Source organism: Gallus gallus, chromosome 1, assembly GCF_016699485.2.
Source record: "Gallus gallus isolate bGalGal1 chromosome 1, bGalGal1.mat.broiler.GRCg7b, whole genome shotgun sequence".
In the NCBI taxonomy this organism is placed as follows: Eukaryota; Metazoa; Chordata; class Aves; order Galliformes; family Phasianidae; genus Gallus; species Gallus gallus.
Genome location: NC_052532.1, coordinates 135,222,799 through 135,235,322, shown reverse-complemented (window position 1 = coordinate 135,235,322; position 12,524 = coordinate 135,222,799). Strand labels below are relative to the sequence as shown.

Genomic DNA, 12,524 nt, shown 5'->3' with positions numbered 1-12,524 from the left:
AACTTTTTTCCTCTTTAATCAGATCATCCAGAAGACACGATGAGTGTTAAAGCTTTCAAGCTCGTCTCTGCTGTTGAGCGGGAGATGTTAATGGGAGACAAAAATCACATCAACATTGAATGCATTGAGTGTTGTGGAAAGAACCTCTATATTGGAACCAACGACTGCTTTATCTATCACTTTATGTTGGATGAGAAGGTATCAACATCTGGAAAAATAACTTTTGCAGCCACCAAGCAACTGCATAAATACCTGGGCTTCAAGAAGCCCGTGAGTGAGTTGAAAGCAGCCTCTGCGCTCACCAGGCTTCTCGTGCTTTGTGATAACACAATAACACTAGTTAATATGATGAACTTGGAACCTGTTCCCAGTGGCGCTAGAATCAAAGGAGCTGTGACATTCACATTAAATGAGAATCCTGTGAGTGGGGACCCTTTCTGTGTTGAAGTCTGCATTATCTCAGTCAAGCGACGGACCATTCAAATGTTCATGGTGTTTGAAGACAGGGTCCAGATAGTGAAGGAAGTGGTTACCCCAGAGCAACCCTGTGCTGTGGCTGTAGATGGTTATTACTTATGTCTTGCACTTACTACACAGTATATAATTTTGAATTACAATACTGGCATCTCCCAGGATCTATTTCCCTACTGCAGCGATGAGAAACGGCCCATTGTGAAAAGAATAGGCAGACAAGAGTTCCTGTTGGCTGGTCCTGGAGGGCTAGGTGAGACTAAGCTTACTCTTTCTTTCAGTTTTTGAACTCGTGAGTCAAAGCTTAAGTAACAGTATTTTACAGAATAATGACACCTTTCTTCACAGGTCTGTTTTGGAATGCCGAGATTAAAAAGTTCAATGGTAAATTGTTGGTACTTAACATTTTTATTGCTCTCCTATCTTAATGCAGAAGAATCTGGTTATTTGTATTTTAATCATGTTGGTAGAAAGCTTCGTATCTATATAGACACCTAACAGGGTAAGTAGTAGAAGGCTAGCATATGGGTGTGTTTTACTACTGTGCTAAAAAGAACTGTTAGGAGAATTAATCTTCATCCTAAGTCATCCAGAAGTAAACTGTTAGAACTATAGATGTTGTCACGCTAGTCAGAAGTAGTATTTCTAATTTTTTAGCAGTAGTTTTCAGTTTTGCAAAAATAGAGCTAGATCATGAGAAATAGCACTCTCCTCTAATAGATAACTTCAAGGATTAATGCTGCTGCAATTTGTCTAAACCAACAAATGCTGTGAGTTCAGTAATCTTGAGCTTTTTTTGGAAAAGCTGCAATATCCTGGAGTTGCCAGACCAAAAGCATTATACTTGCATGCTGTTTACCATATGACTCTACATTTAGGAGATGCAGTTTGTATATAATTCCTAGCATGTTAGGAATAGAATAATACAAATAGATCTCAAATAGTTAGGTGTTTCATTTTTGTTGTTGTTGTTATTTTTTTTAATAAATTCCTAAGAAAAGCACGAGTGTAATCAATTGTTTAGACTGAATTTGCAGTTTGTGACCAGGATGCAAGAGATTTATCAACTTACCAGTTTTTCCTGATAGAAGTGGAGATTAATTAGAATATCTCCTTATGCAAATTGAGGATGTTCTGCGATGTACTTGTTTTTTTAGACTTGAGACTTTTCGAAGTTATATTGGTTATACAGTCTACGTTAGAACTATTTGTTGCTTTAGATGTGAACATAAATTTATCAACATGAATCAATTTAGTGGTGCTATGGAAGTTAAAATTTGTGAATTCAGTGTCTGGAAGTATTCCTTTTGGCATGTTTCTAAGGAGATCTAATTCTTTAATATCTTTTTTGTGAATGAAACCAGATTCTTTTCAACTGCTTTGGTTTTATCTGTCTACTTTGTTTATTTTTAGAAGAATGGATATGTATTCAAAAAATAGGAAGAATTTTTTAGTTAGATTTTTTTTATCTCTTTTCCTAGAAGAGGGCAATACAGTAAAGCCCTTAGAGAAACCAGTATTCCTGTATAAGCAGATTGTCCTGTGCTGAAAATATCAGATATACGATATCTTAAGCAAATCTACATCTGTAGGTATACTTTAAGCTTTGTTATTTCTCCATAGCACAGGCAAATCTTAAGCTCAGACTTAGTAAGACTGCTACTTACTATATAGCTTTCCCTTGCCAAACTCAGCTTCTGATCTTTTCTAATCATCTGTTTCCTGTTCTACTCCTGCTGTAGCTTTGTATAGTACTATCTACCTGGCAGTTCTTCAGTAGAATTCTTGGCAAATTTAGCCTTTTTTGAAGTTGAGAAAATAGTTGAGCAATTTCATAATACAAATGCTGTGTATCTTAGCGTTTGAGGTAAGCTTCTGCTGTAAAGTGAATGGACTCGGAAAGGTTTGATATGAATCTTAAGTGCCAATTTTGTTTCACTTTTGTACATCTGATCAATTAAGACGTTCATTTGGCACTTGGTAGTGTATCTATGTTGAATTCAGACTCTCGTTACTGAGGTGGAAGTATTCTACATTGGTATATTTGGGTTTATAGGGTTTAAACAGACATTTGTCTACTAGGTTAACTTGATTTTGAGTTAAGACAAACAAAGAATTGACATCAAGCAGCTGCTTGAAATCATCGTCATTTTAAAGTAAAGTATCTGAGTTTCTTTAATGTAGCATTAAAGCAAAGAGAAAATTAGAATTGTTCATGGTTGATCTATAAACTTAACTATTCACTACTTTGGTTCTACTTGCAGCTAGTGTGTAGTTCGTTGTCTGAAAAATAGTGGGAACTTGATTTTTTTTTGGTACATCTTCATTCTGTCCAGTAATTAATACATACGAAATTGAAAATCAGTTATTTCTGATTATGTATGAAACTCTGCTTGGTAAAACTCAGTTTTTCATTTCAGGAAGCTGTTGTTCTATGCTTCTAATCTGATTTTCTACAGCATAGGCCTTACTTAATTTTCAAAAAACAGTTTTTATATATTGACACAGAGTACATTCCCAGCACCAATTGGTGTGACTGTCCCTGGAGTATTAAAGGTTTTGACACGTTTAAGGTGAGGCTGGATCAGGCCCTGGGCAACATGATCAAGCCATGTATGTCCCTGTTCATGGCAGGGGAGCTGGACTAGATGACCTTTAAAGGTCCCTTCCAAGTGTAGGGATTATATGATTCTGTGATTTGAGACAAGGAGGTGATCTGTGACAGCCAGCTTTACCAAGGGCACATCATGCCTAACCAATCTGGTGGCTTTTGATGATGGAGAGATAGCATCATTAGAGAAAGGAAGAGCAACTAATGTTATCTACGTAGACTTCTGCAAGGTTTTTGATATGGTTTCACAAGAGGTGGCAGAAGGGACAGGTGAAGTGGGAGAAATATGGAGACATCATCCATACATGTGGTCATGATACTGTGCAAGCGAAAGTCCAATTGGCATTGAATCTGGTTGACACCATGTAGGGCAACAAAAAGAGCTTCTACAAGTATATTAACAGGAAAGGAAGGCTAGGGAAAATGTGTGCCCACTACTGAATGAGGGAGGCAACCACTTGCCAAAGGACATAGTAAAGAAAAAGTCTGAGGTGTTTAATTGTGATTAATCAACATGGTTTTACAAAATGATAATTGTCTGACCTGCCTGGTAGTCTTGGTGGATGAGGAGAGAGTAGTAACGTGGACTTCAGCAGCGCTTTTCATGCTACCTCCCATAACATTCTTACAGGCAAACAGATGAAGAACAAGCTAGATAGTGAGATAGATAGAAATCTTGGCTCAAGGGGTTGCAGGCAGCAGCACAAAGCCCAGCTTCAGTTCAGTCACAAGCTGTGTACCCCAGTGGACCAATAGTGAGGACAATACTGATGTTAATGACATAGACAGTGGTTTGCGTTGCACCCACAGTAAGCTTGTATGTGATACACAAGTGAGAAGAGTAGCTGATACAAAGATGACTGTTGCATTTTGTTTGAGGAGAGGCTAAGCAGTTTTAGGACTGTTCAGTCTGAAGAAGTGAGAGCTTGCATAGATTGTACCAACATTTAAGAAAAAGCTTCATAATGGTGGTCAAAGTATGGAACCTGAAGAGGGTGTGAGTTTGTTTTCAAAGATACCTAAAACTTGATTGGATTAGGTTTTGAGTAAATGAGTTGAACCTGTTTTAGAGGGAAGGTTCCCTTCCAATTTCAACTATTCAATGATTATATAAATTTTATATAATTAATTATAGTTCATTCTTTTTCCAGCATTGTCTCTTCTCAGTGGTGCATGCTTTGAACGGTTGCATAGTGATTGAGTAGCCTACAAATGGACAGCTGCACCCTATAATGTGCAACAAGCATTTGTGCTAAGCAGGATGATTCATAAAAGGTTTTGCAGTTCATTTTCTTGCAGTTGGTGATACTGCACAAAGCACAGTAGTCAGTAGCAACCAACATGTTCCCTGTTTTCACCCACTTGTAGTGTTCCTCATGCTGTCAGCTTTTAAGATAACCAAAAGTTTTCATGTTGTTTAAAAAAGGCAAGTAAATAATCATGCTTTTTCTTACTGCATTTATTCCCAGATATTTTCACTGAAACTTTTGTTTGAAAACAAGCAAAAACACTGCGGAGTCCATCAGACAAATATCTAAGTTGGTCCTTTGTTGAGTGCAGAGGGTTGGACTGGATGTCCTCTGGTAGCCCTTAAGCTTCTGTGGTTCTACAGATTTGTAGATCTCTTAGTGCTGAGAACAGCATTGTTGTGTTTTGAGTCACTTTTATAACTTTTGGATAGCATATGCATTTCTAATATGAAATCAATCCATGATTTCATCTGTATCATAAAGTGCATCCTGTACTTAACCAGGAACCATGGCCTTCCTGCTGTTGCTGTTATCCCTGGATGAACGTTTGACGAAGACTAGAAATGGCATTGTTCTACCTCAGAAGCCTCAGCTGTTGAGAGCTGAGGGCTGTAGACAGATATTGAGTTGGAAAAGTACTGTACATTGCTCTGCTTGTCTTTTCACATCCTTAAAGGTTTTTTTCAATGGCAGATTAAAAGAGCTCTGTGATGTAAAAATAATCATAATGGAAAAAGTTTTTTAATAATATCAAAGAAATATTAAAATGTTAACAATTTTTATTTCAAATATAATTATTCCTGACTTTGTTACTGAATTTTTCTCTCACCTCTTGAAATGGAATTGTAGTACAGAATAGCAAGGAGTCACAACTGGAAGGCATTAAAAATGAGTAGTGCAGTCAGCCTTATATAAAATGTTGCTTCCGAAGCGTAAGAATATCAAGGTCAATTTGGAGAGGATATTGTGGCAAAGCAGTATTTTCTGCAGTGTGCTGTTTGAAAAAGTGAGCTTGTTAGTGTAAAAGTAAATAATATTTGCTAATAGTTGGATGTGAAATCATGACTGTGCAGCACCATTAGTCAGAGGAAAGGGTTGGTAATTTCAAAGCCGCTTTAAAGGATCCAGAAACTTAGTTTCTACACCATAGTTCTGTAAAAATCCACAGCCATCTGTTTTATTCACTTTTTGGGGGTCAGGGAGGGAGAGGTGTTAGGTTTTTGTCTGTTTGTTTCCCTTCAGGGTGGCACCGCTACCCAGCTACCCTTACCTCTCCCTTGCCTCATTATTCTCTGTTTGGAAGAGCTTTTGTAAATTGAATAACATAATCTTTTAATCTCCTCTATCCTTTAGAGCTCAGACTCATTTTACCAGCTGCCAAGTGGCTCATTCTTGCTGAAGAGCAATATTCATAGGCATGTCTTTTTAGTGGAGTGAGAATTCTGATATTAAGTGGTACGTGTTCACATTTATAACAGAAATTTACATCATGCTCAGTTGTCAAAGAATTATTGAACAACATCTGCAAGTCTAGACTGGAATTTTCCATCAGTTAATAGTAGAAAAGTCTCAGGAAGTAGAATTGGTGAATACTAAGTACAAGAAATGGAAGGAAAGGCTTATGATCCAGAAGCAAGTCTTACTTTTAAGCAAGGAGGAGGAGGAACAGAATAGATAGGAAGAAGGGATAGTAGCAGCAAAAAAAAAACAACCGTATTAACTGAAGGTACTGGATTGAATATCATTAATTTGATAAGACAGCATAGGTATCATTAGGATATTGAAGATTTTTTAAATCTGTGCTTGGCTTATACAGAAACGATGTATAAAGCATATCTTCATATGTTTTTTTAAGACATTTGAAAACTGACACCTTTCAGGAAGTGATTCTTCTGAAGGAACTCTGATTTCATTCTGTGAAAATCTAGCCATGGCAAAGTGCAGAAGTAAACAACTGCATACAGACTGGCATCCTCTTTGGGCATATGATGCCGCAAGAGCCAGATGCACCTCTATCGTGGGATAGGTTGGGCTGTGCAGATCTACAACTCTTACTAAGGCAATGTTGTTTGAATATCCAATCTCACTGAATATTTATGGTTTGGGATTAATTTGAACAACATAATTGTTAAAGATACTTTCATAAAAACATTTGGATTATATATTGGTAGTTGTTTCAATGTTTTTCTTTTCATCCCTCATGGTATTTGTTTCTGTGGGTGCTGGATAAAGAAGAACTTCAAACTGAGCAACCCAACAGGTTTGTAAGATCTAGGGAGGTGTGATGTGCTGCCATTGTGCCGTCTGATGCTGCATCTGTTCTTCTGAGACCTGCTATTCCTATACGTTGGTATCAATACTGATGGGGGGGAAATGCTCTTCAATTAGTGTGAGCCTTAGGCTTCTTTCTTTTTGCAGGCATGTTTGCAACTGTAGATGGCATTTCACAGCGTGCTCCTGTGCACTGGTCGGAGAACGTGATTGGAGCAGCTTTGTGCTTTCCCTATGTGGTTGCTCTGGATGAGGAGTTCATTACTGTGCACAGCATGCTGGACCAGCAGCAAAAGCAAACCCTGCCATTTAAAGAAGGTCATATTCTACAGGACTTTGAAGGTATTAAAGAACACTTTTCTATTTTGTACCAGTAATTCTGGAACAATCACCACTGTGAGCATGGTCACTTCAGTTTTTTTGGGGGATGTTTGTTTTTTAAACAAATATCTAGCAAGCATGTTAACTATTGTAACTTCTTAGCAAATATTTTTGTCATTTAGGTTCCTGCAGCCTGTGATAGGAAAAAAATGTCATCTAGAATTCAGTGCTTCCAACAATATGTTGAATATACTTTAATCAAGTTAGTTGTTGGATTGGAAGTGTGTGGGCCTGGAGTTTTTTCTTGTAACTTAATATTGTTCCTTTAAAAGAAACTAATGTGATATTTCCAAATTGTGGGCTACAGATAGATGTCCACTTGTTCTCTTGGCAAAGCTTACATATCTTAAAATTGTTCTTTTGGATGCCTTTCTAAAACAGCTGATAAAGCTTCATAGAATCATAGGATGGCCTGGGTTGAAAAGGACCTCAAAGTTTCAACCCCCCTGCCATGGGCAGGGTTACCAACCGCTAGACCTTCAGAAGTAGGTATTTCATAACACGTTGTTAAACACAAATACACACTTTTTTTAATGATCTGGCCTTCAATTACAGACTAGCTATGCAATATATTTCATACTTCTTTTGGTTTTCTTCTTTTCCCAAGAGAGCTACAAACTCTGGTACTATTAATTGCATGTTAGTTTTCACTTTTTATGTACAGCTTTATGATTTCCTAATGCAAACCTGAAGAAAATAGGTTGGCAGTTAAAAGTCTGTTCTCTTGGATCTAATTTTAAAACGATGACCTGTATGACTCAGTTCAACATAAGAGAAATATAATCTGTTTCATTTACTCAGCATGGGACAAAATCTGCTATAAATAAATAAGTTTATTAGCTTTGAGGGCAGTTTACTGGTAAACTGTGCTGTCTAGGGTAAGTTTTAAAACTTTTACCCTGTTCAGATTCTTATATCATAAATGTTAAAGCTTATTTCTGAAATACTGCTATTTTTCTCTAAGAAGAGTGTAAACTCAATGTCTGTTTGTGTTCTCCAGGAAAAGTGATTGTTGCTACTAATAAGGGTGTGTATATCTTGGTACCGCTGCCTTTGGAAAAGCAGATTCAGGATCTTCTAGCTAGCCACAGAGTGGAAGAAGCCCTTGTTCTAGCAAAAGGAGCTCGAAGGAATATTCCAAAAGAGAAATTTCAGGTCTGTCCTTACTTGAATTTTCATGATAATGTAAATTTACAGTGGGACCATGTATGCCAGTGGTCAAATGTGTACTGGGTAGGATGGGAGAGGAATTTGCATTGAAGAGAAATCCACTAATACCTTGCATTATTTCAGCCTGAAGAAACAAATGTGCTACTGAATTGATTTGTGTTGTTAACAGCTGTGACGTTTGCAGTGCTGACTGTTGCTGTTCTGCTGGTTTTTGGTATTCTTTTTTTTCCCCTTGGTCATAACTTAAAACCATGAAACCAGCGATGGGGGGAAGAAACGTTGCAGTGCTTACTGTACCTCTCTGTTCACTTGTTACATATTTTTGCTGTTTAAAAAAAGTATATTTTATTTCCATTCAGAGTTTATCAGGCATTCTCACTGTGCCTTAAACTCCATAGTATACAACTTTAAATACTGAGGTAGGAAGTGTATAACAAACACATCCTAGTTCCAGACTTGTACAGGTATATAACAGAATGGTTAAGATTTCATTGGAGTAAAAAAAGCATCTCAGTAGCTCTTTGATTAGTGTTAGAGATTTGTACTTGTTTCCTTCTCCCTCTGGTTTATATTATAATACACATGCTTCTGAATTTACTCCTGCCTCAGATCTGGAGTCTGAAACTTGGATAAAATAACATGAAATCCCTTGTAATATAAAGATATAATCAGTTTATTCTGGAGCAGTATTTTAGAAAGTGAACTTCAATCTATTCACCAAGTATGTGAATGGATGTTTGGTTTCTTTCCTTTTGATCTGTAATCTGCATGAAATCTATATGCAGAGCTGAAATGAATATTCTTCTTCTTTCTAGATACTTTGGAGTGTTACACTGCCATCAAAATGGCATCTTTCAGTTTGCTTAGAATATGTTAAAATTTTGGTACCTGACTGTGGAAATTTCAAAACTTCTGTGGACCAAAATGAATTTAGTCTATAAGGAACTATTTAAAAAAATTTACAATTTTGTTCATGTCATAACATGTAAATGTTTTTCAGGGCCCTTGGAAAGAAATCATTACATGAAATGAAAATTTTAAGAGCTTTCACTTTGATCCTCAATTCCTTTGTACAATGAGTGGCTGGGCGGAAAAGTGTTTCCCTCCTTTTAGGAAGGCACAACTATCTGGAAGTACTGGAAAAGTGCTGAAGTATTGGAAAGTATCTCAGCAAATTCAGAATTCAGAATTTGCGGTTTGTTTTAATGCCTGACTTTTCCTTTGGAATCTAAAGAGGCAAACTAAAATCCTGCTGTGAGGACAGAATGCATGACTAAAATGTCTTCTATATACAATGGCCTCTAATTTTCTATGTACTTCCAGTGTATGAGGATTTAGTGTGGGAGATGTCTTAATGTTTTTTCCACAGATTTAGCTGCAACTCATTCTATAAGATTTGTGATTAATTCCTCTGAGCTTTTCTTACTTTTAGGATCTTTCTACCTTTAGGATAAATTACCTTCTGTTTACAAGTGCACTTATATGTCTGTCTTACTTCCCCAAATTACTGTTTCCAAGAATATTGTTAAGTTCTTTCTGACTTTGTTTTTCAAGTGTATTCAGTTACTTGTGTCAATGCTATGGCTGAAAAGCAGAAAATTTACATGTAAGCAAAACCTCTTGAAGTTTTGAGTTCTAACTACAGGCTGATGTTAACTACAACTTGAATTGATGAAGTCTCCCATTGACTTGTTAAAATTGATTCAACTTGAATTCGTTGTTGACATGCTAGTCCAGTTTTTTAGAATGCATCAGTAGCTGGAAACGTAACATGTTGAGCTTGCTTTCTAATGTGCCTCTGATAATTAATGCTGTCATTACAGTTTTGGTACAAGCACATCAGTCTTTCCTTTACTGTAGTCTCCCATAATATAAGCCTGATGGAGTACATCCAAATTACACGCCTCACATGCATCTCTTGCATTCTTCTTGGGCATTCTTTAATTGGTCACATAATCTCTCTCTTCTAACTCCTATCTAATAAATGTCTTCAGGGATCTATTTTGCAAGCTTTACTGATTCTTGTATAGCTGACACATTCAAGGCCTTAATTCACCATTCTATACTAGCAGGAGTAGGAAGATAAAGGTATTGAATTAAGATGCTTAATCCAGCAGCTGTAAGGGTGATGGCAATTGTTTGATACAGTTAGTATACTGCCTTCATTTTCAGTAAGGTGTTTCATCTTCCCCAGTTTGAAATGGCTTTTGCCATTGCATATGTGACTTGAACTCAGTCAAGGGAGCTCTTGAGGACACAAGGTTTTTTCTACAGTTCAATGCTGCATTGTTGCATGAATACACAGTTGCACACTCTATATCAACATATATATATATACACATATATATATATATATGTCTACATGTCAATAATGCAGAATGATATTTGGGTTGAAACAGTAAAGTACTGCATTCTCAGAATTATTTGTACAACATATGCTTAGGTTATGGGAAGAAGGTCATGCATTAGTAGCTCTAACGTTATTTAACACGTGCTCCTGCAGACTGCATATTTCTGTTATATTACATGAAAATGTCTTTGAGCATCAAGAATTATCGCTAAGTAAAAAATGTTAAACAAGAGAGGTACAAAGGAGATGGCTTCGCTGAATATCATTTTTGGTAGAAGAATAGAAAGGCCTTTCTACCATGCTACCATGGAATGACTGAATACTACTTATTAATTTTTCAGGACAGCTGAAGTTTGCAGAAATCATGGTTGATGGTAGTGAAGACCTTGGTTAGATTGACACACCTCTTGCATAGGTATCTCTTTTTTTGCCTCTCATTTCTCTCTAGTTTCAAAAAACATGTTAACTGCACACAAACCTGATGAAAACTGAGGTAATTTTCTAGAAAGAATTTTTGTGGCAATCTTGTTGGGAATTCTGATAATCCTAGAAAGGCTTTTCCAAGCTGCTGGTAGAATTAAGGCTTTGCTATAGCTAATGTGGCTTCAGCAGTCAGCTTTGTTTACTAGTGCTTTTTCAAATACGAATTAATAAAAATCTTCATGTTTCTGTAGCTAAACATTTGTTCTTGCTATTTTTTTAATGTGAATTCAGTCAACAGCATAGAATTTATCTAAGATACTTCAAGTCCTGTAGTTGTTCTTCAAAAATGCCGGGGGAATAAATAATGCATTGAATTCTGACAGACTGTAACTTTTTAAATGTGCCAACTACAGTATTCTGGCAAACAAGTCTGGAAGAACTCAGGATCATTTCTGTGTCATAAACAAAAATAAACTGTAGTTGGCACATAGATCTGCCTTATTTTTAAAACCCTGCAAAATATTGTCATATTTTCCAGATCTGTTGCTTCCGCAGTCTTGAGGCATTTTAATGTGTAATGCTCATCTTGTTGGCTTAAAATCATACAGGATACTCCATATCGTATCAGTGTATCTCTTAAAGTTGGAAAAGCATCTGCCTGGAGATGTCCACTGAAATTGGGTAACAAAGGAATAAGTGAAGATACATTAATGTTTAAATGTAACTGAATACCACTCAATCAGTTTTAAATTTAACACTGATTTCTTAGGCCTATACTTAAACTGTCAACAAGCTCTTTTGAAGATTGCTGTGAAGAGTAAGCCATATAATTAAGGCAGCGTCTTCAGTGTGTTAGATCAGTGCAAACTTAACTTTAATATCCTAATTCCTTGTGTGTAAATATTAGTGGTCCATCGACTGGAAAATGGACTTCAAAAAATTGTCATGTTGGTTTCTCTAGCAGTTTGATCAGTGTTTGTCCTTTGGCCCTCCGTAGCAAGCCTGAGATAAGTTTTTGAAGGTTTTTGGCACAATAGGACGCGGGTTGAAATCCTTTACCAGCACCTATCTGCATCCTCAGGCAGTTACCAGACAGCTATTCATAAGCTCACAGATTTCAATTCACTGGTGTAATAACACAGTTGTAAATCTAAGATATTTTGGGTTTTTTATGTGTGCATTATCATCTGAGGTAGTTTTACTTTATTGCTCTAATTAAGTTCCCTTTTAGCATAGCATTTGTCTGAGAAGGTGTGCCAGATAACATGTCCCTTTGTTTATCCTTCTATCTCCAACACTGGGGAGGCAAGAGAAGTCCCACTACTCTACAGATCAATACTTTGTAATGGTTTACTAATACTCACGGATAAGTATTTCCCTAGGATAATCCATTAGTAAAGCATGCACAAATGAAATGGACTTAAGCCAAGAATTTCTCTTGGTACATCCAGTCTTTAATCAAGATGAAAAATCTATGATTGGAGTATCAGTCTACTCTGTTTGAACTATGCCTGAGTTGTGTGCCTAAATGTATTGGAATTTCTCTGGGTGTTCTCTCTCATTGAAAATGGAGATCTTATTAATAACAGCATTCATG

At 36.6% G+C, this 12,524-nt stretch overlaps 1 protein-coding gene across 2 annotated transcripts in view; it reads left to right on the top strand.

Annotated features, from left to right (window-relative positions):
* The window catches only part of TGFBRAP1 (transforming growth factor beta receptor associated protein 1), a 33,707-nt gene that overhangs the window by 3,101 nt on the left and 18,082 nt on the right, over positions 1–12,524 (top strand). For both annotated transcript variants that reach the window (XM_040657378.2, XM_416922.7), the window contains exons 2-4: positions 23–724; positions 6,751–6,945; positions 7,985–8,139. In XM_040657378.2, the coding sequence (XP_040513312.1) occupies positions 40–724; positions 6,751–6,945; positions 7,985–8,139 (1,035 nt within the window). In that variant the 5' untranslated portion in view covers positions 23–39. The remainder of the gene's footprint in view (positions 1–22; positions 725–6,750; positions 6,946–7,984; positions 8,140–12,524) is intronic.